The sequence below is a fragment of the Melospiza georgiana genome, unplaced genomic scaffold, assembly GCF_028018845.1.
Source record: "Melospiza georgiana isolate bMelGeo1 unplaced genomic scaffold, bMelGeo1.pri scaffold_29, whole genome shotgun sequence".
NCBI classification, from domain to species: domain Eukaryota; kingdom Metazoa; phylum Chordata; class Aves; order Passeriformes; family Passerellidae; genus Melospiza; species Melospiza georgiana.
This window is the reverse complement of record NW_026652215.1, coordinates 935001-962567: the sequence shown is the minus strand read 5'-3', so window position 1 is coordinate 962567 and position 27567 is coordinate 935001. Positions and strand designations below refer to the sequence as shown.

The 27567-nt window shown below is 49.3% G+C and overlaps 1 protein-coding gene and 1 pseudogene across 1 annotated transcript; one reads left to right on the top strand and one right to left on the bottom strand.

The window, feature by feature from the left end:
- The window catches only part of LOC131096333 (zinc finger protein 850-like), a 560498-nt pseudogene that overhangs the window by 524273 nt on the left and 8658 nt on the right, over positions 1 to 27567 (top strand).
- On the bottom strand, positions 9295 to 26170 carry LOC131096311 (zinc finger protein 260-like). The gene is made up of 5 exons (XM_058044653.1): positions 26153 to 26170; positions 24774 to 25840; positions 21654 to 22189; positions 21038 to 21202; positions 9295 to 9494 (listed from the first exon to the last, which is right to left on the bottom strand). The coding sequence occupies exons 1-5, from the start codon at positions 26168 to 26170 to the stop codon at positions 9295 to 9297; spliced, it is 1986 nt and encodes a 661-aa protein (XP_057900636.1).

Here is a 27567-nt window from a genome sequence, read left to right as displayed (position 1 = left end):
AACACATCAATCCTATTCTTCAAACACTGTTCACACAGGCGGCAGCTTCTTCCTGAGCTTGGAGGAAAGAGAGCTCTTCTGGACAGGAGGCGAGGACTTTGTGGGTGAGGGAACATCGGAAGTGTCCGGAGAAAACTTCTCGGTAGGACTGTAACCAGCCAGATCTGCAAAATGGAGACACAAAGTTTAACACAGAGGCAAAGTTTAACAGAGGCCACCATGCAAACCTAAAGCATCTGAAGCTCCATATTTCATGGGACATATTTCCTGGAAATGTCCAAACAGCTGCACAGGGAAACATGCTCCTGCTGGCAGACACTGAGGCAGTCCAGGGCAAACCTTGAGCCACTTGCCCAGAGCTGGCACAGGCCCAGCCTGGCCTCTGGGCTGCCCTGGGACAGCAGGGAGCCCAGAGCCCTGTGCTCCCCAGGAATGGCTCAGCTGCACATGCACCCTCCTGCTCCTCTGCCTGCCCCACAGCTCAGCAGCCCCACAGCTCCAGGGGCACTGGCAGCAGCACAGCTCATTGCAGGGGCACGTGCAGGGCACAGCTGTTCCCTGGCAATGTGCGCAGCCTCTCTGGGCTGCCACAAGACCCTTCCTCCCAGCAGAGATTGGCCCAGCTCCCCCCTCACCTCTGTGTGAGGCTGAGCCATGACTGCCCTTCATCTTGTCCTCCATCTGGAGCAGCTTCAGGCCCCCCATGCCATGACTAGGAAATGTGGTGGAGAGAGTGGGGGCAGATGCACACCCTTCCTTAGGATTCTGTCATTTTTGGCACAGCTCAAAAGGCAAATCCAGAGGTGTCCAACTCAGTGCTTCCTCAGCTTTCTGGAGAACATCTCGCCTTTACCAGCCAAACATTTTGGAGAGGTTTTCCCGCACATGTGGAGGCTTGCTGGCAGCACATTCCTTCAGCTGGGTGCCCATCACCTTGCAGAGGGCAGAGGCCAGCTTGGTGGCCACGGTGCGGACGTTGGCGCTCCGCACAGGCAGCGCCTTGTTCCCCAGGCAGGGCCAGAGCACGGGCAGGGCGTCGCGCTGGGCGACTTCAGGGCTCCTGGCATGAACCCCCTGCACAAGCACTGCCGGGACAGAGACACAGCTCCTTACCCACCAGCCTCACTGCAACAAGGATCTGCCTCTGCTTCTGCTTCTTGCCAGCCTCTCTGGCCAAGAGCAGTAAAACAGCACCCAGAGCCCCTTGGTCCAGAAACGGGCAAAGCAGCTGAGCATCCTGGAAACAGAACCACCAACGCCTCAGCACTAATTGCTCCAACCAGAGCCCTTGTCCCTGTGGCAGACTTCCTACCTTTACTAAATTATTTCACAATCTCTGCATGAACAATGAATGAAATGTCCAATTGCCTTTGATTTCCATTAAGAAGTTGTCTAAACCCGCACTGAAGATTTGGAAATGCACCATAGAGAGGAAATGGAGAGATTTCTAATAAAAGGGATGATTCCATTTTTGTAACTTTGATGTCAAGTGTCAGACGCCTAATCTGGCTCTTCCCTTTGCTCAATGGCACACAGCAAAGGGCAGGATTAGAACACACCTCAAAACTCCAGCCCACCAGAGATGGCTGCTGCCTGACGGCTGGATGAGAAACATCAGTGACCAGCTGGTGTCTTTGGCAGAATGCTTATGGGGCTTCCAACAAAGAGCTGTTTCAAACCTCAGGGCATCTCTAGAGAATTACCCAGACCCCATTGCCTTGGCATTTGGGCATCTCCACATTTTAATGCCACTTCCCCTCCCAATGGTAATGGCACTTTTTCTTATATGTCCACTGAAATAGGGGCATGGAGAAAGAAAAATGCTACACAGGGGACTGAAATGTAACCAAAACACGAGTGTTTTCTCATATTGTCTCTGAAATCTCTCTGCCCATTTTCTGAACTGAACTGTATCAAACATGGACAAATGTTTACTAGCAACAGGCTCCTTGCAACAGGCAGATTTGGCTAAGAGATGAAAACCTGAAATGCTCTGGAGACCATTCTTATTTTCTGATTGGACAAAATGTTATTCAGCAGCAATTTAGTATTCTGTGGCGGAAGAGACTTGATTTTCTCTATGCTGTTAATCCACCAGCAGACATCAACATTGAAAGACCTCCTGCAAGTACCCAAAACCAATTCTGCTAAGCAAGAAAGGGTTATGGTACCCATTTTAAAATGGGAATTCATTTGAATTTAAATGCAATTAAAGACATCAGTGACTACTGAATGTGAGGAACAGCTGTCCGGTCCTGCTAAATCTCAGAGAGAACATCTGGTTTTTCTAAAGTAGTCCTAATTTATGGTTAATTCCTTTTTTTGAAAAAGAGATCAAAAGAAGTGCTAAACTAAATGCCCTATTGCTGGAGATCTTCTTTATTCAAATGCTCTTTAAAGGGCCTTTGACATTCCCAATCGCTGAACATGCCCTTTTGAGATTCCTAATGAAGACACAAAGTGTATTAAACCTTGCATTTCAAGATGTTGGCATAATTAGCAGTGGATTTAGCCCCAGTTAAAGCAAGGCTATCAACAATCTTCTCTGCTATATATTGAGATTATCCTTTTTCCATTCCTTGGCTATTGCTGACACAGCAAGCTCCTCTGAGGAATCAATTATCAGCTGCATTTGTAGCATTTTGGGCAGTGCTGACACAGGCAGACACTGTTGGCTCAGCCTGAAAGGCTCAGTCCAAGGCCCCTCTGACAGCACAGGCAGGGAGCCTCAGCACTCTGCTTCTGTCCCTGTGCCCCAGAGGTGCCTTGCACTAAACCCGTGCCTCTGGTACCTCTGTTGAGTTCTGGCCTAAGCTGTGACCCCCAGGCTCTGCACGGTTCAGCCTCAAAACTTTCCAAGAGAAAAACAAGAATTCTGTGAGGACAAAACAAACTGATGCCCTGAAACAGCATTGGCCACCATTTCCCCTCAAAGATCACAGATGTCCCTGAGCTCCCCAGAGAGGAGCCAGCTGGGGCATTTTTAGCCCTCCCTTTGCTGGAGGCGGTTCTGAGATGCCCCAGTGAGAGCTCAGCCCCAGGCCGAGCGCCGCCCCCATCTCAGGTGCTGCCCAGCCCTGCAGCAGCCAGGGAAAGCCTGCCAAACCCACCTGCCTTGGCTATGGGGCAGCAGGGACACGCTCAGCACCTCCTGGTTTGGAGGAGCTGCTCTGCTGTCTGCTCACAGGCATTCCCTGTAAATGCTCCCTGGGAAGAGCTCTGGGCTCAGAAGGGGAGGCCATGCCTGTGATATGCTCGGTGACATCCAGCAGGGCTTGGCCACTCAGGTGATTCCATTGGTAGCTGAACTCTTTCAGCAGGGACACTTTATCTACAAGGGAAACACACGTTTCTGCTCACTTTTCTCTGGTCATAGGAGAAAGGGCAGGGCCAACCCCATTTTATAAAATCAAGCACATTTCCGCAGATGTTTGAATCCTATTCTTCTTTCCTTCCAGCATACTTGGCAGGGTTTTAAATTCCAAAAGAAAAGCTCTCCTTTCACATTTGTAAATCCAAACTTGTCTGCTGTAGCAGGAGCTGTGTTAAAACATTTCACATCAGGGACCTCAAGAGTTCAGTCACATGGAAGCAGTGAAAAGGTTTTGCATCTCAGAGCAAAAAGGAAGAGCCCCATACTTGGGACACAGAAAGGCACTGAGCCAGTGTGAGAGTCTGTCCGAATTTTCCCTCATCTCCGAATTTTCCTCAATTTTAAGAAAATTCAGTATTTATAGTTCAAATTCACCCAAAACCCCAAAAAAACACCCAAAAATCACCCAAAACAGCCCAAAAATCCCCCAAAACTCCCCCAAAACGGGGGTCCCGGCACTTGTGGAGCCCCTTGGGGCAGCCCGATGCCAGGCTGGGGTGAAAAACGGTGATTTTGGGAAAATTCAGTATTTATAGTTCAAATTCACCCCAAAACCCCCAAAAAACACCCAAAAATCACCCAAAACATCCCCAAAATCCCCCAAAACTCCTCCTAAATGGGGTCCTGGCACTCCCGCAGCCCCTCGGGGCAGCCTGAGGCCAGGCTGGGGTGAAAAATGGTGATTTTGGGAAAATTCAGTATTTATAGTTCAAATTCACCCAAAACCCCCCAAAAAACTGCCCCAAAATCACCCAAAACAGCCCAAAAATCCCCCAAAACTCCCCCAAAACGGGGTCCCGGCGCTTGCGGAGCCCCTCGGGGCAGCCCGACGCCAGGCTCGGGTGAAAAGCAGTGATTTTGGGAAAATTCAGTATTTATAGTACAAAATAACCCAAAAATCCCCCAAAAAACTGCCCCAAAATCACCCAAAACAGCCCAAAAATCACCCCAAAATCCCCTCAAAACCTTCCCCAAAATTCCCTCCAAAATCACCCAAAACTCCCCCAAAAATCTGCCCCAAAAACACCCAAAAATGACCCAAAAAATCACCCAAAAATCCCCCAAAAATGCCCAAAAATCACCTGAAAATTTCCCAAAATCTGCCCCAAAACCCACCCATTAAACCACCAAAAATCCCCCAGAAATTGCCCAAAATTCACCCAAAATCACCCAAAACCTCCCCAAACCATCACAAGACCCCCCAAATTTCGGGATTTCCCCCTGAATTTTGGGGTTTTTTTATGGGATTTTTTGGATTTTTGGGGTTTTTGTTAATTTGGGGAGGGGTCCCCACCCCCTCCCCTTTTTTTCCTCCTAAATTTTGATGTTTTTCCCCAGAATTTTTTTGTATTTTCCCCCCAAATTTTGATGCTTTTTCTCCAGGATTTTGGGGTATTTTTCCCCAAACTTCAGTTTCTTTGGGATTTTTTGATTTTTATGGTTTTTGGTAATTAGGGGAGGGGTCTCCGCCCTCCTTTACTGCCCCTATCTGCTCCCCTTTCCTGAGTGTTTCCCCTCCATTTTTGATATTTTTCTTCAGAATTTTTTTATTTTCTCCGGGTTTTTCCCCCAAATTTCCGTTTTTTGGGTTTTTAGGGTTTTTGTTAATTTGGGGAGGGGTCTCTCCCCCCCTTTTACCTGCAGAGGATCCCCAGGCCGTGCTTGTGGGGCCCTCCCCTTTGCCCTTTCCTGCTCATTCTCCACCCAAATTTTGATGATTTTTCCCTGGTTTTTTTTTTTTGTTTTTTTCCCCAAATTTCAGGTTTTTGGTATTTTTGGGTTTTTTGGGTTTTTGTTAATTTGAGGAGGGGTCTCTCCCCCCCTTTTACCTGCAGAGGACCCCCAGGCCGTGCTCGTGGGCCCCGTTGTGCTCGAAGCGCAGCAGCGCCGCCGCCCGCAGCACCAGGCCCTGCTGCACCAGGGGGGCTGCGGAAATTGGGGTGAAAAATGGGAAAATTGGGCAAATCCTGGAAACTGGGGGGAAATCTGGGGAGATTGGGGGGAAATTAAGGGGGATTTGGGGTGAAACCCAGGAAAATTGGGGTGAAATGTGGGGAACCCCGCGGCACCAGGCCCTGCTGCACCAGGGGGCTGTGGGAAAATTGGGGTGAAAAACGGGAAAATTGGGAAGTTCTGGGGAATTGGGGTGAAATTTGGGGATTTTGGGGCCATTTTGGGGGATTTTGGGGTAAAGTTTGGGATGATTTTTTTGGGAATTTATGGGATCTTTGGGGTTTCCCTGCTGGGCTGGTGCTAAGGGGATTACAGGGCTGGTTTTGGGGTGAGTTTTGGGCTTTTGGAGCTGGCTTTGGGGTGAATTTGGGGGTTTTTGGGGCTCTCACTGCTGGGCTGGTACCGAGGGCATTCCATGGCATTTTTTGGGGTGAATTTGGGGTTTTCTGGGGGGGATTTTGGGGTTATTTTGGGTATTTTTGGGGTCTCACTGCTGTGCTGGTACTGAGGGGATCCCAGGGCATTTTTTGGGGTGAATCTGGGTGATTCTGGGGGGATTTTTGTGGGAACTTTGGGGTTATTTCGGGGATTTTTGGGGTTTCCCTACCGGGGTGTTACTGAGGGGGTCCCAGGGCAGTTTTTGGGGTGAATCTGAGTGATTTTGGGGGGATTTTTTGTGGGAATTTCGGGGATTTTTGGGGTCTCACTGCCGGGGTGTTACTGAGGGGGTCCCAGGGCATTTTTGGGGGTGAATCTGGGCGATTTTGAAGAGATTTTTGTGGGAATTTCGGGGATTTTTGGGGTTTCCCTGCCGGGGTGTTACCGAGGGGTTCCCAGCGCAGTTTTTGGGGTGAATCTGGGCGGTTTTGGGCTGACCTTTGAGGCGGGGGTGCTCCCTGAGCAGGCAGTGCAGCAGGAAGGTGGCGTGGGCCCTCGGGGGGGGTGGGGGCTCTGCAGGGCTCCCCCCAGCACCTCCAGCCCCCCCAGGGCCTTGAGCTGCTGCAAACCCTCAGGCTGGGCCCACACCAGGCCTGGGGAGGGGGAAAAACGGGGTTAAAACAATGAAAAATGGGCAAAATAGCACCAAAATTGATAAAAAAACCACCCCAAAAGCCCCTAAAAACTTCCCAAACCTCCCCCCAAAAACATCCCAAAAAACCTCCAAAAAATGCCCCAAAAATCCCCTAAAATTTCCCCCAAAAAACCCCAAATCCCCCCAAAATCCCTAAAAAATCAAAAAACTAAAGAAAAAAAAATCCAAAAAAGTCTCCCAAAAAATTCCTTAAAAAAATCTCCCCTCAAAAAAATCCCAAAATCCCCTAAAAATCCCCCAAAATCTCAAAAAATCCCTAAAAAATCCCTAAAAAGTCCCCCAAAAATAAAAAAAAAAGCACAAATAAATCACAAAAAAAAAAAATCCCAAATAAATCTTCCTAAAAATCCCTAAAAAACCTAAAAAAATCCCCCAAAAATCCCAAATAAATCACAAAAAATCTCAAATAAATCTTCCTAAAATCCCTAAAGAATAATAAAAAAGTCCCTAAAAAATGAAAAAGATCCCCAAAAAAATCTCAAAAAAACACATAAGAAATCACAAAAAATTCACAAGAAAACCTGAAACAACCCTAAAAAATGGCAAAAAATCAGAAAAAAAAATTTAAAAATCCCAGAAAAACCCTAAAAAATCCCTAAAAAATCAGAAAAATTCCCTAAAAAATGCCTAAAAGATCCCAAAAAATACCCAAAAAATACCCCAAAAAAAACCCTAAAAATCAGAAAAATTCCCTAAAAAAATGCCTAAAAGATCCCAAAAAATACCCAAAAAATACCCAAAAAAAACCCTTTAAAAATCCCCCAAAAAATCTTTAAACCCCTCCCCAAAAAAACCCCTTAAAATCCTCCCCTAGAAAACCCAAAAAATCCTCAAAAAATCACAAATAAGTCACAAAAATTCACAAAAATATCACAAAAAAGGCAAAAAAACCCGAAAAAAATCCCAAAAAAATCCCCAAATCCCTAAAAGATCCCTAAAAGACCTGAAAGTTCAGTGTTAAGCTATTGTTTTCACAGGAGTGTTTGCTTTATGCTAAGAAGAGGGCACCGTGCCCCGTTAGCAACAATAGCAGCTCTGGAAGCTGTCCCACCTCTCGGCCTGGCTGGACTTCTCCTGAGTTTCAGGTGGTCTCCCACAGAAGACCCCCACCTGTTTTACAACCACCGTGACAGACAGACTGAGATGTGAGAAGATTCTCCACCAAGGACTGAGACATGAAACTCCTAAAAGGCCCCTCTGCTCCTTCCAAGGATTGGGACTGAAACCCCCAGCCCGGGGGAGGTGTGTGGGGGAGGCAAGCTGACCAAAGCGAGATGTTTGCCTGCAGGTTGTGACCACTGGGGAAAGAAAACAATGGCTCTCATTTACTGCTGAGAACATGGACTACCTGTTACATCTGTTCCCTATTGTATCTGTTCCCCCTCCCCTCGCAATTTTCAGTAATAAAATCCTCTGAGTTAGCTAGAGCCTTCGAGATCTCCCCAGCGTAGCAGGCGGATCCTCAGCTGGACTGGACCAAAGGACTTCGTCTCTGCGTTGGTAGCTATATCCCCTCTCTCTCTCTCTCTCACCCCCTCTTTCTCTCTTTCTCTATCTTTTTCTCTCCCTTAATCCCTCTATCGCATTTTTGCTGTGGTTATGTCAATAAAACTGCATTTGATTTGATTATCACTGCAAACCCTCTTGTACCGTGTTGGTGTTTTGCACTCTGAGATCATTCCTACGAACCATCAGGTCATCTGTCTACTAGGACAGACCCTGACATTGGAGAGACATTTCTATGAGTTTTTTCGATGGACAAAGTTCTTTGGGTTTTTCACAAATGTGCTCTTTGCCCTTGATACGTTCGTATGGGAATGCATGGAACCCATTTTCCAAGCCATTTTGAACCTTGGATTCGGGTACCCCCGCATTGATCCAGTGTTCAGGGCACTCTTTCCGGTTTTGAAAGAGAGAGCGGCTGCCTTTCCCTGGATTGCTGACTGCAGGAGGCAAGCCCTATTCCCCCGAATTCTCATGGGAGAAGTTCCTTTTGGTGGAGATGATCTGCTGCTTCCCAGCCTCCCTGGCTCGCAGCAGAGGGGTGAAGTCTTGCCCGCAGCCAAAGAAGTTTTTCCCCTGCATTTTCGGAGCATGCTCAAATGGAGCCACTTTTTCCCTCCTCCGTTGCTCTCAGAGGGGTTTGAGTGGGCTGAGCCGCCCCTGGAAGCTTGGCAGGCATCGCCCCGTCCGGCCTCTTGGACCCCGCATCGCTCAGACCCGGGGGTGGCATCGGTGCCCGAGGTCCCACCTCCCGAGTTTGTGGGGCTTCCCCAACCCTCCCCACGGGTGCGGGCGCTTCCCCATGTGGCCTCTCCCGCGGCCGTCCCTCCTGCAGAGCCTGTGGGTGCAGCGGCCCCGCCTGGGCTTGCGAGCTCAGAAACACCGCTTCCCGCGGCTGCACCGGTGTTGCAAGGCAACAGCGATCAGGCACCGCTTCCGCCGCTTCCCGCAGCTGCGCTGGTGTTGCCAGGCGATGTACTCAGTGACAATGGCGGTTGCCGCCAGCGTGTGTCCGAGGCTGCGCCGCCTGTGGATGCACCAAGAGCTGACCCCATGTGGGTCCCTGTAGCTCCACTCACGGTGGCCCTGCTTTCACCCTCAGCGCCGATGCCGGAGGTGTCAGTTGAGACCAGCGACCCAGTGCTGCCGCCGTCACCCCCACTCGGCCTGCTGTGACTGCACTCTCTCTGGCCTCGCCCCCGCCACCAGCCACCCCAGCAGTTCTGCCGCCTTCGGGGACTCCGTCCTCCATGTCTGCGTCAGAGGCTGCCCGGGAACTGGCAGCATATCCGAGCTCAGACTGTCCCATGCCGTTTGCCCTTGCAACAGCGGTTTCAGCAGCTGGCCTCTCCTTCCGTGGAGGAGGCATGGCTCAACAGCTGAGTGCGGGAGCAGCCCGGCCGCCTTCTTTCAAGCTCAGCGTTCTTGGCGGGTTGGGGGGTGTTTGGTCAGTTGTTTCCCCTTGGGGGGTGCGAATCTCCCTGCCGTCCCTCATGCGCCCCAGCCGCAAGGGGGAGGTGGGTCCTGAAAGTTCTGCCTTTGGTCCCCAGCCCAGAGGGGGTGGGGGTGGTACTGGGAGGCAGATGGGGGGGAACACCTTTTGCATTTGCATTGCAGAGGCAGAGGGAATGGCGGAAAGCCATCATCGCTTGTTTTCTGTGGGGAACAAACATTCCCAGACCCGAGATGGAGATTCTCAGGACAGCTTCTGTCCCCTCACTGCCACCATGCATCAGTGATTTTGGGGGGAAGGATGCGTTTGGTCACTTGTTCTGCCATTGCACTGGCAGTGTGGAGCTGGGCTGTGACAACACAGAGCCCGCCTCTCAGGCTGGGCCTGGCTGTTTGGCTCGGTTCCCTGGGCCAGGGCCACCGCCCGGCCGGCTGCTGAGTTTGGGGGCTTTGCTTCTCCCATCAGGACCTGGACCACTGTTCTGTGGGGCAGGTCTGGGGTTCTTGATCCTTCCACGTGGGCCAGGGCCCACTCAGGGCCTCTCAGGCTCCTCTCTGCTGCTGATGCTCTTTCCAGAAAAAAAAAAAAAAAAAAAAGTTGAAAGAGCTAGCAGGACCTCAAAAGCATTGAAGAGCCAAAAATTACAAGTAGTTCAATAAAGGAGTGTGGCCAAGGCATTAAAAATTTTTTCTCAAAATTGTTTTGTCGGCGGAAGGGAACCAGGACATCAATTTGATCATCACAGGCTCGATTTTATTGATCAGTACGGCGGGTTAAATACAGTTAATAATGAGCTTCATACATATTGCAAAAGTTGAGCTCAGGATTGGTCAGCTTACATATCAGCACCTACGCCTACTTCTACATTCCTATGGTTCTACTTTTGATACTTTCTACATATTCTTAGGATATATTCAGGACTAATCTCAACTCCCTATCCTCATGTTGCAGCAAGGTCGCTGCTGACTCTTCCTTTCAGCTTGCTGACTGCTGACTTTTCTCCTTCAGCTTAACCAGTGGCATTATATCAGTGTGGCCTTTCTCAGCTAACCAATTATTAATAATACTCTCCACATTTCCCCCGTTTTCTTCTTGAGCAAGGAGATTAGTTTGCCATGCTTTTGCTATTGTACGGCTGACCATGTTTTGAATACAGTTGAAGATACAAGGCAAAATAAGCAAAAACAGTAAAATTACACCCAGCGGTCCTATAGCATAAATCACAAGGTTCCTCAGCCACGGTCCAAGTCCTAAGCCTTTAAGCCGTTCGTCAATTCCTAAACCGTCTTCTTCCTTAAGTTTGTGAAGTCCCTGTTGCAGTTCTTTTATCTTAGTGTGAATGGACACTGAATGATCAGACAGATTGATGCAACACATTCCCTCGAACTCTTCACATCCATGCCCTTGTGCTAAGAGCAAAAAATCTACAGCAGCTCTATTCTGTAAAACAGCATGGTTAACACTTTGCACATCTGCAGTTAACATGTCTAGAATTTGTGATGTCTTGTTCAGCTCATCCCTTGCCCAGCATCCTATTTGTTTTGCTAAATTCATGGCTTTATTGGCAGATCCTCCTGGTAAGATAGTTGAAACCACCACCTGTTTGAATGTGCCCCAAAACCGTGGATCTCCTATCTTGCTGCAGTCTAAGTCATGTATGCTACGTTTTCTCCTGTTTGAATTTTGACTCAGCTGCATTAGCAAGGACACATTAGGATGAAACAGTGACAATTTTCCCAAAAAACAGGGTCCACCCTGTGGTTTAGCTGGTATACCATTCCATGCCCTGTCTCCACAAATCAAAAATATTCCTGTGGGTAATTTCATTGGTGCTGTGATATTTGTGCCGTTACATTGACTGTAATGCTGTGGAGAGAATTCACTCACATTCATGGATGAATCTAGGGTGGCCCATGTTTCTTTAGGTTGGTTTAAATTCTGAGCACCCAAAAGTTTGAAGCTAAACCATCCACCAGCTGTAGTGTTAGATATGCTGGCATTTGTACTTCCAAAAAGATCCAACTCTTCAGGAGGAGAATGCAAAGAGGTGTTAAGTGATTGGATTAGTAAGCATTGTCGATAGCCATCACTCTGACCTGCAGTATACCCTTGTTGCACCGGCAATGTGATGTTTGACATGTTAGACATACATAAGGTTTGATTGTTTATCAAACTGCAAAATACTCCAGGAGACCACACCGGAAGTCCCACCAGGCATGTTCGAAACGGGTTAGTGACTCCTCCAAGACTAAGACAAAGTGATGATTGGTTAGTTTGATTAGCAAGTGTTACCCATAAATTTTCCCTTGGTTGACTAAAGTGTGTTACTCCTACTGCTTCACTTGCTACAGCATTGAGCAGTATTACAAAAACAAACCTCATTTTTCTTTCTGCTTGCTTTGCTTCTCCTTTTCTTCCTTCTGCTTACGTTGTTTTTCCTTTCTTCGCTGTCTTTTCCCTGGTTTGCTAGATTGTCTATTGTAAGGCTGAGTCAATTTTTGAATATACTGATCTAATTCTAAATCAGCATCCTTGCTCACAGGTATAGCATGAGGTAAGTTTGAAGGCAATTTAGCTTTACAGCGAGCTGCTATGATGCGTGAGGCTTTAGTAATTTCAAATATTCTAAGGTTTTCCTGTAACTTCCACCTAAGATATGCTATAATCACTTGTTCTGCACTCTCAAAGAGCTGTAATCCTGTCCGTCCTGGCAGGCCAGTACTTTGTTCAAGAGCTCTAACCCAGATATGATTTCGAATCCACTTTCCAAAACAAGATGTACACCATAAATATCCCAATGACCTCTGTGAATACCAATAAACCTGATTACAATCTGCACAATGCAAAGCTACCCATGCATAGCATTTATCTTTATCCTTTTTGCAAACATAACAAGGAAGTGAATGTAAGTAAGGACCAGTATAAAATTCTGGTTCTTCAACCCAAAGCAACCAATTCAATGGTGGTGATCGCAAAGCCTCTTCAGCCTTTTTACTATATGAGGCTAACAGCTCAAGGTCTTTCTTTAACACAAGGTGTATCTTATTTCGTAATCGTAGTTCTTGTTCGTTATCCTCCTCAACAACTATATCCTCCCGAGGGTCTCACAACAGTAAAATTGTTCTAATCATAGAAAATTAATTAGCAATCACTGATACCCCTATTCAAATGAGACCGTTCCCTTTTTTGCCTTCTTTTTCTTATCTGTCTTCAGTCTTGCTGCTCCTAATCTCACTGGTCCTGCCACTTTCAAACTTAATTTTTGCAACTTATCAATGCAGCAATCTAATGCTCTATCAGGATCCCCTTGGAAGGGTCCTACAACTGAATGCTGTGTTAAAGGCACTAATTTCCTACACCTTATAGAAACTATATGTGATTTACTTTGAACCTTAATTCTATTTACAATACATTGTATTTCCCATCGATAATAAGCAAGAACCTTCTGTTCAGGAGACTCATAAAGATTTAGAGCTATATATGCGTTTTGCCCCGTTTGTTTCCTTAATTCATCTTGCCAGCTTTTTCCCCACGTGTGCTCGTGTTCACAAGTATGACACCACAAATCCCGTAATAATGATTGTTCTATCCAAAAAGTTCTTTTACAACCCCCACAACGTAGAGCTATCCAGGCAGCACAATGTGGATTGTGACAGTCAAGGCAATGTAGTTTCGCTGGATCTGTTAAGTGAAAAGTTGATAATGAGTCAATGAAACCAATCAACTCCTGGACCGTCCGGTAGTGACGTGTCAGTGCTCTGTCCACTGCTTCCGAGTACCCCTTCAATTGTAACAGTAGTGGTTGTAGGACTAGAAGCAGTTTCTTCCCCAGTCGCTCCCTGTCCTCCTCCGTAAGGCGATCCACCAGAGGCTGCATCAAAAACAGGTTTAGTCCACTTAGCAGGCACCCACAAAGGCCCTGTAGGTGAGGAAACGCAAAGATACCCCCGACCCCAATATAATACTTTTGCAGGTTTTTCCCATAATCCTGTACTCGGGTTCTTATACTTAACCCAGACCTCTGTTTCCTTAGTATTTTCCTGACCTGACCTCGGATGATGTTTCATTGCAGGGGGGGTATCATCTTCCCCAAAAATGCATAAATGATTAATCACATACAAAACCTTAGCCAAACATGCTTGTGGATCTGTCAAATCTTGATGTTTTTCAATATACTGCTTAAGGGTACCGTTTGCTCTTTCCACTATTGCCTGTCCAGTAGAAGAGTGTGGAATACCTGTCACATGCTTAGACCACTGATTCAAAAATTTCCGGACCCTAGCACTTACATAACCTCGACCATTATCCGTTTTGATACTCTTTGGAACTCCCATAACAGCGAAACAACTTAACAGATGTCTGATAACCTGTATAGCTTTCTGTCCTGCCTGAGCCGTAGCCCATATGTAATGACTATATGTATCTATGGTGACATGCACATGCTTGACTTTACCGAATATAGCTATGTGTGTAACATCCATTTGCCATATCTCATTTATTTTTAAACCTCGAGGATTAACTCCAATGCCTAGACCTATCCCACCATTATGATAACTACATGTTGGACATGCTCTGACAATGGCCTTGGCTTGTGACAAACTCAGCTCAAAGTGTTTTGCTAAACCTCTTGCGTTTTGATGATATCTACTATGTGCTTCTCTGGCCAATGTGTGCTTGTCAATAGGACAAGAATTATCAATGGGTAGGGTAACCAATTTATCTGCACGTTCATTCCCTTCTCCTAAACCTTAAGTCTATTTATGGCTCCTAATATGAATCACAGAATATGCTGCATTTCTTTCTCGTAAAGCCTTCCTTAACTGTATCAGTAACTCATACAATCGTTTATTATTCACTTCCTTAATTGCTGCTTCCTCTATTCGTTTGACTACTCCTGCAACATACATAGAGTCTGTGACCACATTTAAAGGCTCCTGTAAGTTGGAAACCGCCCATACTACTGCTAACAATTCCAAAGTTTGTAAGCTATCTGCAGGGTCTGCTGTGAGGAGTTGATGCTTCCATTGTCCTTTTTCTTGCCAGGTAACAGCAGCACGCCTTGATTTCTTTCCTGCATCTGTAAAAACTGTAATAGCTCCTTCTATGGGGTTTTCTTCTTCCAAAGGTCGAGTAATCCAGTTCCATTCTGTCATCCATTGCAAAACTCTAAGCACTAATTTACTAGTCTCTGCTTTAGCAGGTGACATCAATAATGCTTCTTGTAAATTCTTTGAATTTATCAAGTACCAGTCCAAGGTTTCTTTTTCCATAGGCAATCTAATAGAAGCAGGTTCTCTACCATCCACTTCAAGAATTCTGAGACGCCCCTTTTTGATTAATGCAGCCAATTGTTCAATTTTTGAAGATATTGTTTTCTTATGCTGTAGTGGTGGTGATAACCATTCCAACACCCGTATCTCCCCCGTTTTCTTTTGCAACTGAGAGAGAGCACCAAGCAAGTGGCAAGGGCTATTCCAGATAGTAAGGTCAATGGGGTGGTCGAGTTGTCGACGAGACACATACCCTTGCTGTACACAGTTACTAATTTGCTGCAAGGCAAGACGATGCTCCTTTGTCAGGTGTACAGGAGTAGTAGGGTCCACACCTTTTAACAAAGGCCGTAGGGCTTCTAATAAGTGATTTGGTATTCCCACAATAGGCTTCAGCCACTGTAAGTCTCCCAGCAACTTCTGTGCATCATGTAGAGTGTTAATGTCCAATTGTAATTCCAATTTTTGTGGTATCACTATTTGATCCGTCAAAGTCCATCCCAAATATTTCCAGGGCTTTGTAGTCTAAATTTTCTCTGCAGCAATAACAAGTGAATATGCAGCAAGAGTATTTATAATGGTGTTAATCTGTAAAGAGGAGAATGGCTGTTGCTGTGCAAACAAAATATCGTCCATGTAATGATATACTATAGTTGCTGGCCATTTACGACATAGTGGCTGTAATGCAGCATCAACATAAAGCTGACATAAAGTGGGGGATTTGCGCATGCCCTGTGGAAGAGATGTCCATTCAAATCTTTTATCTGGTTCCCCACGATTTATTGCTGGTAAAGTAAAAGCAAATCTCTTCATGTCATCAGGATGCAGGCCAATAGTGAAAAAACAATCCTTTAGGTCAATAATTAAAAGTGGCCAGTGTTCTGGAATCATAGCTGGATTTGGAAGACCTAGCTGTAAGGCCCCCATTGGTTCCATTTGGTCATTTACAGCCCTCAAATCATGTATCAAACGATATTTCCCTGATTTCTTTTTGATTACAAAAATAGGTGTATTCCAAGGGCTTGTGGACAGTCGCAGGTGTCCCTTTTGCATATTGTTCCTGTACCAATTCATGGGCATGCATAAGACTCTCCCCTTTTAATGGCCATTGCTTAACCATCACCGGTGTATCCGTTTTCCAGGTGAGTGGAATGGGGAAAGTCCAAGCAATGGCAATTACCCCAAAGGGTGCTGATTAGTTAACACCACTCCCAATTGTGTTAAAATGTCCCTTCCAATTAAACAGGAAACTGTAGGAGGCAGTTGAACAATTGAAAACACAGCAGATATTTGTTGATTCTCAATGCACACAGACAAAGACGGCGACCTGCTTGCCAATGTAAATCCTCCCACTCCTGTGAGCATGTTTGATGAGGGAAATAGAGGCCAATGTTGTGGCCATGCTTCTGGAGAAATGATGCTAGTATCTGCTCCTGTATCCATTACTCCATAAAGGGTTATGCTTTGATGCCCATAGGTAATTTCAACCTTTTGCTTTGGTCTATTTTGTAAATCCACAGTTAAAAGTGTAACACCAGTAGAGCCAAAACCTTTTTCATCCCGTGTTTGACCAGTAAATGATTGTATTCCTGATGTCATTTGTGACAGTGGTACCAATTGTGCAATGCGTTGTCCTTTTGTAATTTTAATCGGAGGATAAAGGATGTAAGCCATAATTTGTATTTCCCCTGTAAAGTCCGCATCGATGACACCAGGCAAAACAAATAATCCCAACATAGTTATAGAGGAGCGTCCCAGCAATAATGCTCCACATGTTTGTCCATTTAATATAAGAGGACCCTTTACTCCAGTGGGTATCCTCTCAGGCCGGTTCGTCATTAGTGTGACGTCTACTGCTGCTGATAAGTCCAAGCCGAGGCTCCCGGTTGTTGCGGGTTGCAGACAGGTGGTGGCAGCGATGTCACGGCAGCAGCTGGTGTCTCCGATGTCACGGCGGCAACTTGTGTCTGAGCACGGCGCCCGAGATGCGCGCTCTGCGGATGGTTTCCCGACCGGCGCCTACAAGCCGTAGTGTTGTGGGAGCTGGATCGGCAGTGTTGGCACCATACGCCAGTTGCTCGGCACGTTCGGCGTGTATGTCCTTCGTTGCCGCATCGGTAACACTTGAGGAATGGCTTCGAACCTCCTTGAGTGAATGCCAGAGAGCCGTTTCGGAGAGGAGCAAGAGCAGCTAGCACCTGATTTTGAGTGGACTCTGCTTGCTTTTGCAACCCCAATCCTAATTCCTTTAAGGCTTCTGCTATAAATGCCTGTGAAGCTGTTGGCATTAATGCCATTCGCTCTAATGCTTCCTCAATAGTCCAATTTGCCCCTAAAGTAGCTAACACTCTCTGGGTTGCTGGATTGCTATTTTGCAAGGCACACTGCTTCAATAGCGCCCCCTTCATGTAGTCTGCCACACCAGCCCGATCTATAGCAGTAGCTGCTCTATCAATAAAATTTCCAAATGATTCTTCCCTTCCTTGCTTAATACCCATATAAGCTGGTAACCCTCCTGGCTCTTTAACCATGTCTATTGCAGATCGCACTAACCTCATAGACTCTCTAAGTTTATCAGCTCCTGATATCATCTGTGCCTCTGTACGCAAATATGCCCCTAAGCCCATCAGCTCCTCTACTGTCACCCCATGTAATGGGTCTCCCTGGGCTCGTTGTACAGCAACCGATTCATTTACCAACGCGTGCCAATGGGCGTTAAATAATAACTGCTGATGCTGAGTGAATATCAACCGAACTATTCCTCTTAAATCATTAGGACATAAAACCTGAGTATTAAAAAGATAATCTAACATTTGCTTAACAGGTTCACTTTTTACTCCAAACTGACTAACCGTAGAACGTAGCTGAGTTAACAGCTTCCAATCTAAGGGAGTATATTCTGCTATATTATGCGTAAGGTTCCCCTGTGCATCATACTGTGGTGTGTATGTAACTGGACATGCAAGACTAGAAGCTATTTCCACCGCCTCACCATCCCCCATTTGCATTACTTCTTTCGCCAAAGCAGCCCAAGCTTCCCTCCTCTGTTTAGCCATCTCCCCCCATGGATCACGGTGTGCCCCTGGGATGGGATCTGGCCCTTTAAGGGTGCTATGCTGCTGGCGCTTCAGTGCAGACACCGAGTTTTCGCGCGGGGGGGGCAGTGAAGCAGGGGCTGGCTCGCGCGGGGGAAGCAAGGGCCCCGCTGGAGCTGGCAGTGAAACCGGAGCCGACTCACGCGGAGCCAGCCTGCGGGGGCAATCAGCCCCCCCGCTGGAGCCGGCTCGGGCGGGGAAATGGGCCTCTCCCCCGCCGAAGCTGTAACCGGAGCCGGCTCACTGAGGGGAAGCGGCAGAGGCAAGGCTGGCGGCGGAGGCAAAGCTGGCTTGCTCCCACCCCCACCACCCGACCCGCCTGAAGCTGGGGGGGGGAGGCAAAGCTGGCTTGCTCTTACCCCCACCATCCGACTCGCCCTCCCCCTCTGACAGGAAAGGTGCAGATGGTTCCACTGCGCCTATAGAGAAATCCTCCACACCACTTTGCTGGGGACTCTTAGGCATAAGTACCTTAGTTACAGAAGGTGCCAGGGGATCATCTTCACGACCATACCCTATATTCCTCTTATGAGCTTCTGTTGCCCTTTCTGCTGCCTTTCTCTCAGAGACCTGCTAAAGTAACATGTTATACACCACCCGCCATAACTTCCCGAATTTCTTTGCTGACTTATCATCGTCTAACACTGTATCCCACAATATTTCTCCAAACTTCTTCCACTCTGATAACTCATGAACTGTATGAGGATTAGAAAAGATACCCTTAGCATGGCCATAAGCTAATAACCCTGGTAACTCCTTTTTTAAATCTATCCCTTTTATCCCACGCTGCTCTAAATAGGCGGTAAATAAATCATATGCCGCTTGCCTATCCATATCTATTAATCAGCGCGCGCTGTTGCAGCTCTCCAGGCTCCTGCGACACGTATTGGCTTAAGTCACCGTTGTGAACCTTAAGGGTGCTTCAAATTCCGTCACCGTCCCAGCTGCAAGGACCCAAACCCAACTTCCTCGACCGTGGCGTAATCCCTTTTTCTTTTAATCCGAGAAAAAGGGCAGAGATTCGGTTATGCCCACATTCTCCACCATTTGTCGGCGGAAGGGAACCAGGACATCAATTTGATCATCACAGGCTCGATTTTATTGATCAGTACGGCGGGTTAAATACAGTTAATAATGAGCTTCATACATATTGCAAAAGTTGAGCTCAGGATTGGTCAGCTTACATATCAGCACCTACGCCTACTTCTACATTCCTATGGTTCTACTTTTGATACTTTCTACATATTCTTAGGATATATTCAGGACTAATCTCAACTCCCTATCCTCATGTTGCAGCAAGGTCGCTGCTGACTCTTCCTTTCAGCTTGCTGACTGCTGACTTTTCTCCTTCAGCTTAACCAGTGGCATTATATCAGTGTGGCCTTTCTCAGCTAACCAATTATTAATAATACTCTCCACATTGTTTGGTAACTGTCAATGGATTTTTGATAATTATTGATGATTTTTCTTCAGCAATTTGTTGTTTCAGGATTCTGCAAGCCTTTTTCAGGACCAAAAGGGACTTTCAGAAATGTCAAAGAGGAACATCTTCAGTCGATGGACTTTCTCCTGTAACTCAGCTTTTTGGAGTTGAAGCAATGAATTTCTTTGCATTGTTTAAGCATTTTCTTATGTTGTAAGATTGTTTTAGTGATATGATAGAATTTTATGTTCTACAAGTGAAGAATTTCCCTGATCATTCCACATCAGCACTTGACTGAGGTTTTTCATTGGCAACAGATAATCCGTCAAGTGTTTGTTCTTTCTTCTGCGTGGGTATAGCAGACAAAATGACAAACACTTTTTTTTTTAATTTAACTAAAATAAAAAGGGTGATATGTCACAGACATCTTTTATGAAAAATTCTTTCCTTAGGATTTTTCCTCCTGAGAAGCTGAGAGGCCTCAGGAACAAAATGTAAACAATGGTTATCGTCTGCTGTGGAATGCAACAGGTGGATCTTTGATTGGCCCATGTTGGTTGTTTCTAATTAATGGCCAATCACAGTGAGCTGGCTTGGACAGAGAGTTTGAGCCACAAGCCTTGGTTATCATTCTTTGCTATTCTATTCTTAGCTAACCTTCTGATGAAATCCTTTCTTTTATTCTTTCAGTATAGTTTTAATATAATAAATATAATTAAATAATAAATCAAGCCTTCTGAAACATGGAGTCAGATCCTCGTCTATTCCCTCATGCTAAGACCCCTGTGAACACGGCCACGGTGACAGGCTGCCAGGGAGACAGCGTGACCGGAGCTCCACCACCCCTACATCCCGGGCACAGGCGAATCGGGGGCATTTCCATGGCACCCCTGCCACACTTCCCCTTTCCCCTGCCGAACTCCCTTTGTCACTCCCTCAGCGTGGGGGACTTGGTGGCACTGCAGGACCCCTCTCTGTGCCATCCCTGAGGTGGCACCTGTGCTTTTTGTCACCACCACCCGCCAATTTGTCACCAGTGCCCCAAAACAGGGGGTGGCCCACATCCTATGGTGGGGGAGAAGGGACAGCAACATTTTTGGTGTCTCCCTAACCACTTCCATCCCCCCAAGGATGCTCTGTGACTCTGCACTGCCGCCCCCCCGCCGCCCCTACCTCCTCCTCCTCCTTCACCTGTGCCCCAGGAGGTGATGCCGCTGCTCCCACTGGGGACGTGCCAGTGACACCGAGGGGACACCGTGGGTCACCCCCCAAAGGGGCTGCAGGGTCACAGTGGCTCCTGGAGTGACAGCTGGTGGCTCCTGCAGTGACAGCTGGAGGTCCCACCATGCTGTGGTGACAATTTGGGGGGTGGGTGCTCTTTTTGGGGTTCTCCAGGGTCGGTCCCAAAATCCCCTCCCATCACCACAAAGTCACCTCCCCAGGCCTTGCCTCAGTTTTCCTCTCGCTCTGCAGGGACCATGTGGAGCTGGTGTGATAACATTGGGTTTATATGGGGGGATTTTGGGTTGGGGGCTACTGGGATGGACTGGTGGGACAGTGGGATGGGCCAGGCTGTGGGCAGGCTGGTGGTCATCTGGGCTGGGGGCAGGCCAGGCTGTGGGGCTGCAGGGCCAGGGGCTGTCCAGATCAGAATCCAGCTGGGATCCATGGCTCGGATGTCCATCTGGACCAGTGTCCATCCAGAGTGGGATCCATGGACTGGTGTCCATCTGGACCAGGGTCCAACCTCTCCTGCCCCCATCCATCCCATACTCTCCAGCCATGGCCACTTCTCACTGCAGAGTGGACAAGACCCTCGGTCAGTGCCAAGATGACCCCAAACCCTGTCCCAGCAACCCTGCCATGCCACCCACCATGAGCCCCAGTGCCACTGGTGTTCCCTGGAAGCCAGGCCAGATCCGGAACTCCTGGCAAAGGAGATCCAGAGTCCTGGGCTGGGGACTCAAAGGCATCCAGGATAGCGAGCACTGAGTCCATGTGGCATGGGGGGACAATTAGGAACACAGCTGGGGACATGCCTGGGTGGACAGGGGTGGGGGGTGAAGGGGGTTTAGGGGTGGGGAGAGGTTTGGAGGGCGGGATGCACCCAAAACTTCACCAAGTCAAAGGGGAGGATGTTCAAAACTAGAGGGGGGAAGGATGGAAAATAGGGAAAGGAGCCAAAAAGGGGGAAAAGAACCCCAAATAGGGGAAGAGTGACCCAAAATGAGGGGAGGACCCAAATGACAGAGAAAGGATCCAAAGTAGGGAGGAAAAGACACAAAATAGGGAGAAGGGACGCAAAAGACGGGAAAAGGATCCAATCTGGGGGAAACGTCTCAAAGGGGGAGGAAAGGACCCAAAATCAGAGGACAAAGGGTGTCACAGGAACAAAGCTCTTCCTGCACTTGGGGCACTCCCAGGGCTGCCCTTAGTGGTGGCTCTGTTGGTGTCTGGTCAAGATAGAGCTCTGAGAGAAGCTCTTCCTACACTCAGAACACTCGTAGGGCCTCTCCCTGGAGTGGATGCACCAGTGGCTGATGAGTGCAGCGTTCTGCTTGAAGCCCTTCCCGCAGTCAGGGCAGTTGAAGGGCCTCTCATCTGTATGAAGCTGCTGGTGCAGGAGGAGAAAGGAGCTGGTCTGAAACCTCTTCTTGCATTTAATACACTCATAGGGCCTCTCTCCAGTGTGGATCCTCTGGTGGCCAATCAGGTGGGACTTTGACATGAAGCTCTTCCCACACTGCCCATATTTGTAGGGCTCTTCCAGACCTGTGTGGACTTCCATGTGGCGGGTGAGGTGGCTTCTCCTCTGGTAGCTATTCCCACATTCCCCACACTCAAAAGGCCATTCCCCAGTGTGGTTTCTCTGGTGGATGGTCAGTTCAGATGTTGTCCTGAAGCTCTTCCCACCCTCTGCATACTCATAGCTTTGTTCCTCCGTGTGGATCCTCAGGTGGGCAGTCAGGGTGGAGTTCTGGGCCAAGCTCTTTCCAAACTCAGGACACTCGTAGGGCCTCTCCCCGCTGTGGACACGCAGGTAGTGATGAGGCCGGAGTTGTACCTGAAGCCTTTTGCACAATGGTGGCAGCAGAAGGGCCTCTCGCCTTTGTGACACTGCTGATGCCTGATGAGACAGGAATTCATCTGAAACCTCTTCCTGCATTTATCACACTCGTCGGGACGTTCTTCTGTGTGGATTCTCATGTGGCGGATCAGGGAGGATCTCAGGGAGAAGCTCTTCCCACATTCTGAGGACTTGCGGGACTCCTCCCCATCCTGGAGCTGCTCATGCACCCCCAGCTCTGAGCTGCAGCTCCATCCCTGGCCCAGGGTGGGCCTTTCCCCCTCAGATCCCCATGATCGGCGTTTGCAGCCCCTCCTCGTAAGGGATCTCTGGGGCTTTTCTTTTCCCTTTGATTCCTGTGCTGTGGAGCTGCACAAAACAGCCTCTTCTACAAGGTTCTGCTGTGGGGATTTGACCTCCCTGGTCTCTGGCCTAAGCTTCTTGTCTGGGGAAGGAAGGACAAGGAGAAGATGGGATTTGCCTCTGTGCCACAGGGAAGGACAAGGAGATCCTCCCAGTGCGTCCCCAGCAGGACGGCTTTGGCACCAGGGTTGTCCTGCAGCCGGGGGCCGTGCTGGGGTGGGAGATGGAGCAGGAGAGAGGGGGAAAGGGGCACTGACTTCCTCCTCACCTACCTGGGGCTCCTGGGCCATCTTCTTCCTCAGGGCGTCCTCCTTCTTCATCGGGCCAAGGTTTGGAAAAAGAAAATCCTGGTTTGGGGGAAAACAAGGGCTGAACGTGTTGGGTTTGATAGTCCTGTTGCCCAAGTGCAGCTGGAGAAGTCAATGCCCCTTTCAGCTATGAGGGGCCTGGAGCCCACTCATCCCCAGCCTCCCCCACCCCTCCAGGAAGCCAGTTTGTCTCCCAGCTCCGGGATTGCCCCTCTGCGCTCTTCCTGACTCCAGGGCTCCCGAGCTCCCGTTTGCTCTCCTGGGCATCCCCCAGCCCGAGATCACCCCTGTGCCCATCGGTACCAGGCGAACGTGAGTCTGTTCCCTCCACGGGAAATTAACGGTTCAGGTTTGAGGTCCTGCAAGAGTCAAAGATCCCCTGCCCCATGAAAAAACCCTCCCAGAGACCCCCCGATGGATCTGGTGCAAGCTCCCCCTCCCCACTCACCTGTGGCTTCTGGAGGGGGCAATGCAGCAGGAGTCAGGGGAGCTTCAGCCTGAGCGGCAGGGGAAGGCGGCGGGGAAACCAACGTGGTTGTGCTGCTCCTCTTCCTTCTGCTCCTCCACTTACTCCTCGTCTGTTCCTCCTCTTCCTTCCACTTTTCTTTCACTCCTAGACCGGCCCAGGCAATGCTGACACCCAAAAGCAGCCACGCTCTGCCCTGGGCGGGTTCCGAAACAGCATGGCAGTAAAACTGGGGAGTGAAACTGGGAGCATTGGGAAAGATCATGAGAGCAGCGGAAAGGAATTGGGAGCGCTTTCCCTGCCAGTCCCGCTTTTACTGGGAGAACTGAGAGGGAACTGGGAGCAAACAGCACTCGGAGGCGGCTGCAGCCGGCAGCTAGTAGGGCCACGATAGAAGGCCTGGTTATGAGAATAAGAGAGCGATCGCGCGCTGGGATTGGTGGGCGGGAGCAGCGCGGGGTTTGCTCGGTTATGTGAGGGCCGGGAGGGGCCGGAGCAATGGCGGCGGCGTCCGGTGAGAGGGGACAGGGAGCGGGAATGGGGACCGGGAGCGGGAATGGGGACGGCAATGAGGACAGGGAGTGGGTATGGGGACAGGGAAGAGGCATGGGAATGGGGACATGATCGGAAATGGCACGCGGAACTGGAATGGCACAGAGAATGGGGACAGGGACCGGGAACTGGAATATGGGTATGGGACAGGGAATATTGAAATGGAAATATGGGAACAGGAGCGGGACCGTGAATAACAGAAGGGGAACAGAGACTTGGAATATGGGAGACAGATAGGGAATGAGACTGGAATGAGATTCAGGCTGGGATGGCAGCGGAACGGTACCAGGGTGACATGGGAATGGGTGGGTGAGAGGGGGTGACAGCAGGGAGAGGGGGATCCTGAACAGGGACACTGGCAACCAGGACAGAGGGACATGGAGACAGTTCCAGGGCAGGGGGGCCTTGATCAGCCACGCCAAAACTTTCACCAGGGTCCCCAAGCACTTTTGCAGCTACTGGGCCTTTTCTGCCCAAAGCCCTGAGCAACCCCCAAGTCCCTCCCAGGAACGCCCACCTCCCTCAAACCCAACATGCCCCCCGTCCCCTGGCAGATCCCCCCATGTCCCCATCAATGGCTTATTCCAATGTCTTTTTTTTTACCCTAGTTTTGTGTGTTTTGAAGGGACCAACAGAAATGAAAGGAAAATCCAGGCTACGGGGTGCAAGGAAGATGTGAAGCAGCTGGACAGGTGGTTTCTAAAATGGATAACCAGCAACAGGAATGGCCTGGGCTCTGCTTACCGGGGTTTCCTGGGGATTACCCAGGGTGGATGCCTCTGTGGTGGCTGGAGCTGGAGCAGCGCAGGAAGGTCTTCCTGCACTTGGGGCACTCGCTGGGCTGCCCTTAGTGCTGGCTCTGTTGGTGTCTGCTCAAGTTAGAGCTCTGAGAGAAGCTCTTCCCACACTCAGGACACTCATAGGGCCTCTCCCCACTGTGGATGCGCCGGTGGGTCACGAGGGTGGAGTTGTCCCTGAAGCCCTTCCCGCAGTCAGGGCAGCGAAAGGGCCGCTCCTCCGTGTGAATCCTCTGGTGCCTGACAAGATGAGAGCTGGTCTGAAACCTCTTCCTGCATTTATCACACTCATAGGGCTTCTCCCCAGTGTGGCTCCTCAGGTGGTAGATCAGGTGGGAGCGCTGGCAGAAGCTCTTCCCACACTCCCCACACTCGTAAGACCTCTCGCCAGTGTGGATCCTCTTGTGGACAATCAGGTTCGACTTGTGGGTGAATCTCTTCCCACACTCGGGACACTCATAGGGCCTCTCCTGGGTGTGCATGTGCTGGTGGCTGACAAGGGAGGAGTTGTACTTGAAGCCTTTCCCGCAGTCGGGGCAGAGGAAGGGCCTCTCCTCTGTGTGAGTGCGCTGGTGCCTGAGGAGATCAGAGCTGGTCTGAAACCCCTTTCGGCATTTATCACACTCGTAGGGTTTCTCCTCGGTGTGCCTCCTCATGTGGACAGTCAGGTGGGAGATCCGGCTGAAACTCTTCCCACACTCCTCACACTTGTAACACCTCTCCTCGGTGTGCCTCCTCAGGTGGACAATCAGGCAGGAGATCCAGCTGAAGCTCTTCCCACACTCCTCACACTTGTAAGACCTCTCCTCGGTGTGGCTCCTCAAGTGGACAGTCAAGTTGGATCTCCGGCTGAAGCTCTTCCCACACTCCTCACATATATAGGGCCTCTCCCCCGTGTGGATTTTCATGTGGCAGATCAGGCTGGATTTCTGGCTGAAGCTCTTCCCACATTTCAAGCACTTCTGGGGCTTCTCCTTACCCTGAAGCTGCTCGTGGACCACGAGCTCTGAGCTCCAGGCACCTCCCCGGTCCAGGGTGGGCCTTTCCCCCTCAGATGCCTGAGATCTGCGTTTGCAGCCCCTCCTCGTGCAGGATCTCTGGAGTTTTTCCTCCCCGTTGGATTCCTGTGCTGTGGAGCTGCTCAAAACAGCCTCTTCCACAAGGTTCTGCTGTGGGGATTTGTCCGCCCTGGTCTCCATCCTCAGATCCTGGTCTGGGGGAGGAAGGACAAGGAGAGGATGGGATTTGCCTCCGTGCCACAGGGAAGGACAAGGAGATCCCCCCAGTGCGTCCCCAGCAGGACGGCTTTGGCAGCAGGGTTGTCCTGCAGCCGGGGGCCGTGCTGGGGCGGGAGATGGAGCAGAAGAGAGGGGGAAAGGGGCACTGAATTCCTCCTCACCTGCTTGGGGCTGCTGGGCCATCTTCCTCTTCCTCACGACCTCCTCCTCTTGCATCGGGCCAAGGTTTAGAAACAGGAAATCCTGGTTTGGGGGAAAACAAGGGCTGGGCGCATTGGGTTTGATGGTCCCGCTGCCTGTCTTGGTGTCTGCTAAGGAAGGCAGAGCCTCCCTTAAAATTGAAAATGTAAACCCCCTCCCTCCAAAGTACTATAATTTTGAAATTAAGGGGCTCTCAGGGAAAGATATGGAAATAGGAATAACAGTTCTTTGCTAGGAAAAATAAAATGAAAAATGTAATAGTAGAAAGAAAACCACTGACAGAGTCAGAATCCAAGCTGACACCCTGTTAGTCAGGGTGTTTGTTGCACTCCAATTAACTGGTGGCTGCAGTCCTCCTGGAGGGACAGATGTGGTTCTGTTGAAGCAGTGGTTCCTGCAGAAGGGTGTAGTTTTCCTCCAAAGGTCCAGTGGTGGTGTAGATAGGTCTGGTCTTCCTCGGCGAATCCAGTGGAGAGGAAAAGCTGCTCCTCTGGGAATCCAGTGGAGAAGAAATGCTGCTCCTCTGGGAATCCAGTGGGAAAAGCCTGACTGTGGTGTTCCAAATCTCTGATTATATCCAGGTTGGAATGCCTGGCTCCTCCCCATGGGTGGAACATCTACCAATGGGGTGAGGTAATTTTATCAGTCCTGCAGTGAGGCTCAATGGCCCATTAACAGAAGATATCTCCCTGGAGGGCTTGTGGAAGAGATAAAGAAAACTGCCCAATTAACAGAAGATAACTGCCCCGCCTCTAACAGATGGCAATAGATGACATACCCCCACCCACATCTTGCATTTCCAACCTCAGACACTCTCCGTTGCTCTCAGTAGCCCAAAGTGTGATCCCAGTTGCTCCCTTTTAACAGCAGTATGATCCCAGTAACTTCCAATATGATCCAAGTCATCTACCACTAATCCCAGTATGGTCCTAGTATAATCCTAGCTGCTTCCAGTCCATCCCAGTATGGTCCAAGCTGCCTCCAGCTACATCAACACAATCAGTCAGTATGATGCCATTTGCAACCAGCGTGCTCCCAGTTGCTCACAGCATCTCCCACTCACTCTCAGAATGATCCCAGTCATTCCCAGTATATCACATTAGCCCCTAACATGGTCTCAATTGGCCCAGCAGGTTCCTACTCACTTCCAAAATGATCCCAGGATGATCCCAGTACAGCCCAGTCCCTCCCAGCGATGCCACTCCTGGCATCCCCCAGCCCTGTCTGTGTTCCCCTCTCCCAGATTGCCAGATAGGAGCCCCAGGGGCTGGAAGGCCTCAACCAACATCCCCAGCAAGCCCCAGTGTGGATGTGCAGCCTCCAGTTTTCCCAGTTTGCCTCTCCTTCTCCCCAGGCAGGGTTCTCCTCCTCCTGCTCCTCCCGGCCCCAGCGGGTGGGAGCAGCTGAGAGCC

Excerpts from the sequence above, each read along its gene's own strand:
- LOC131096311 (XM_058044653.1), bottom strand. Across the intron at positions 22,190-24,773 it reads AGCAGACACCAACAGAGCCA|CGGGGAGAGGCCCTACGAGT; the intron begins GCACTAAGGGCA and ends GCGTGTCCACAG. Across the intron at positions 9,495-21,037 it reads CAGTGGCACTGGGGCTCATG|TACCACCCCCACCCCCTCTG; the intron begins GTGGGTGGCATG and ends TCTGCCTCCCAG.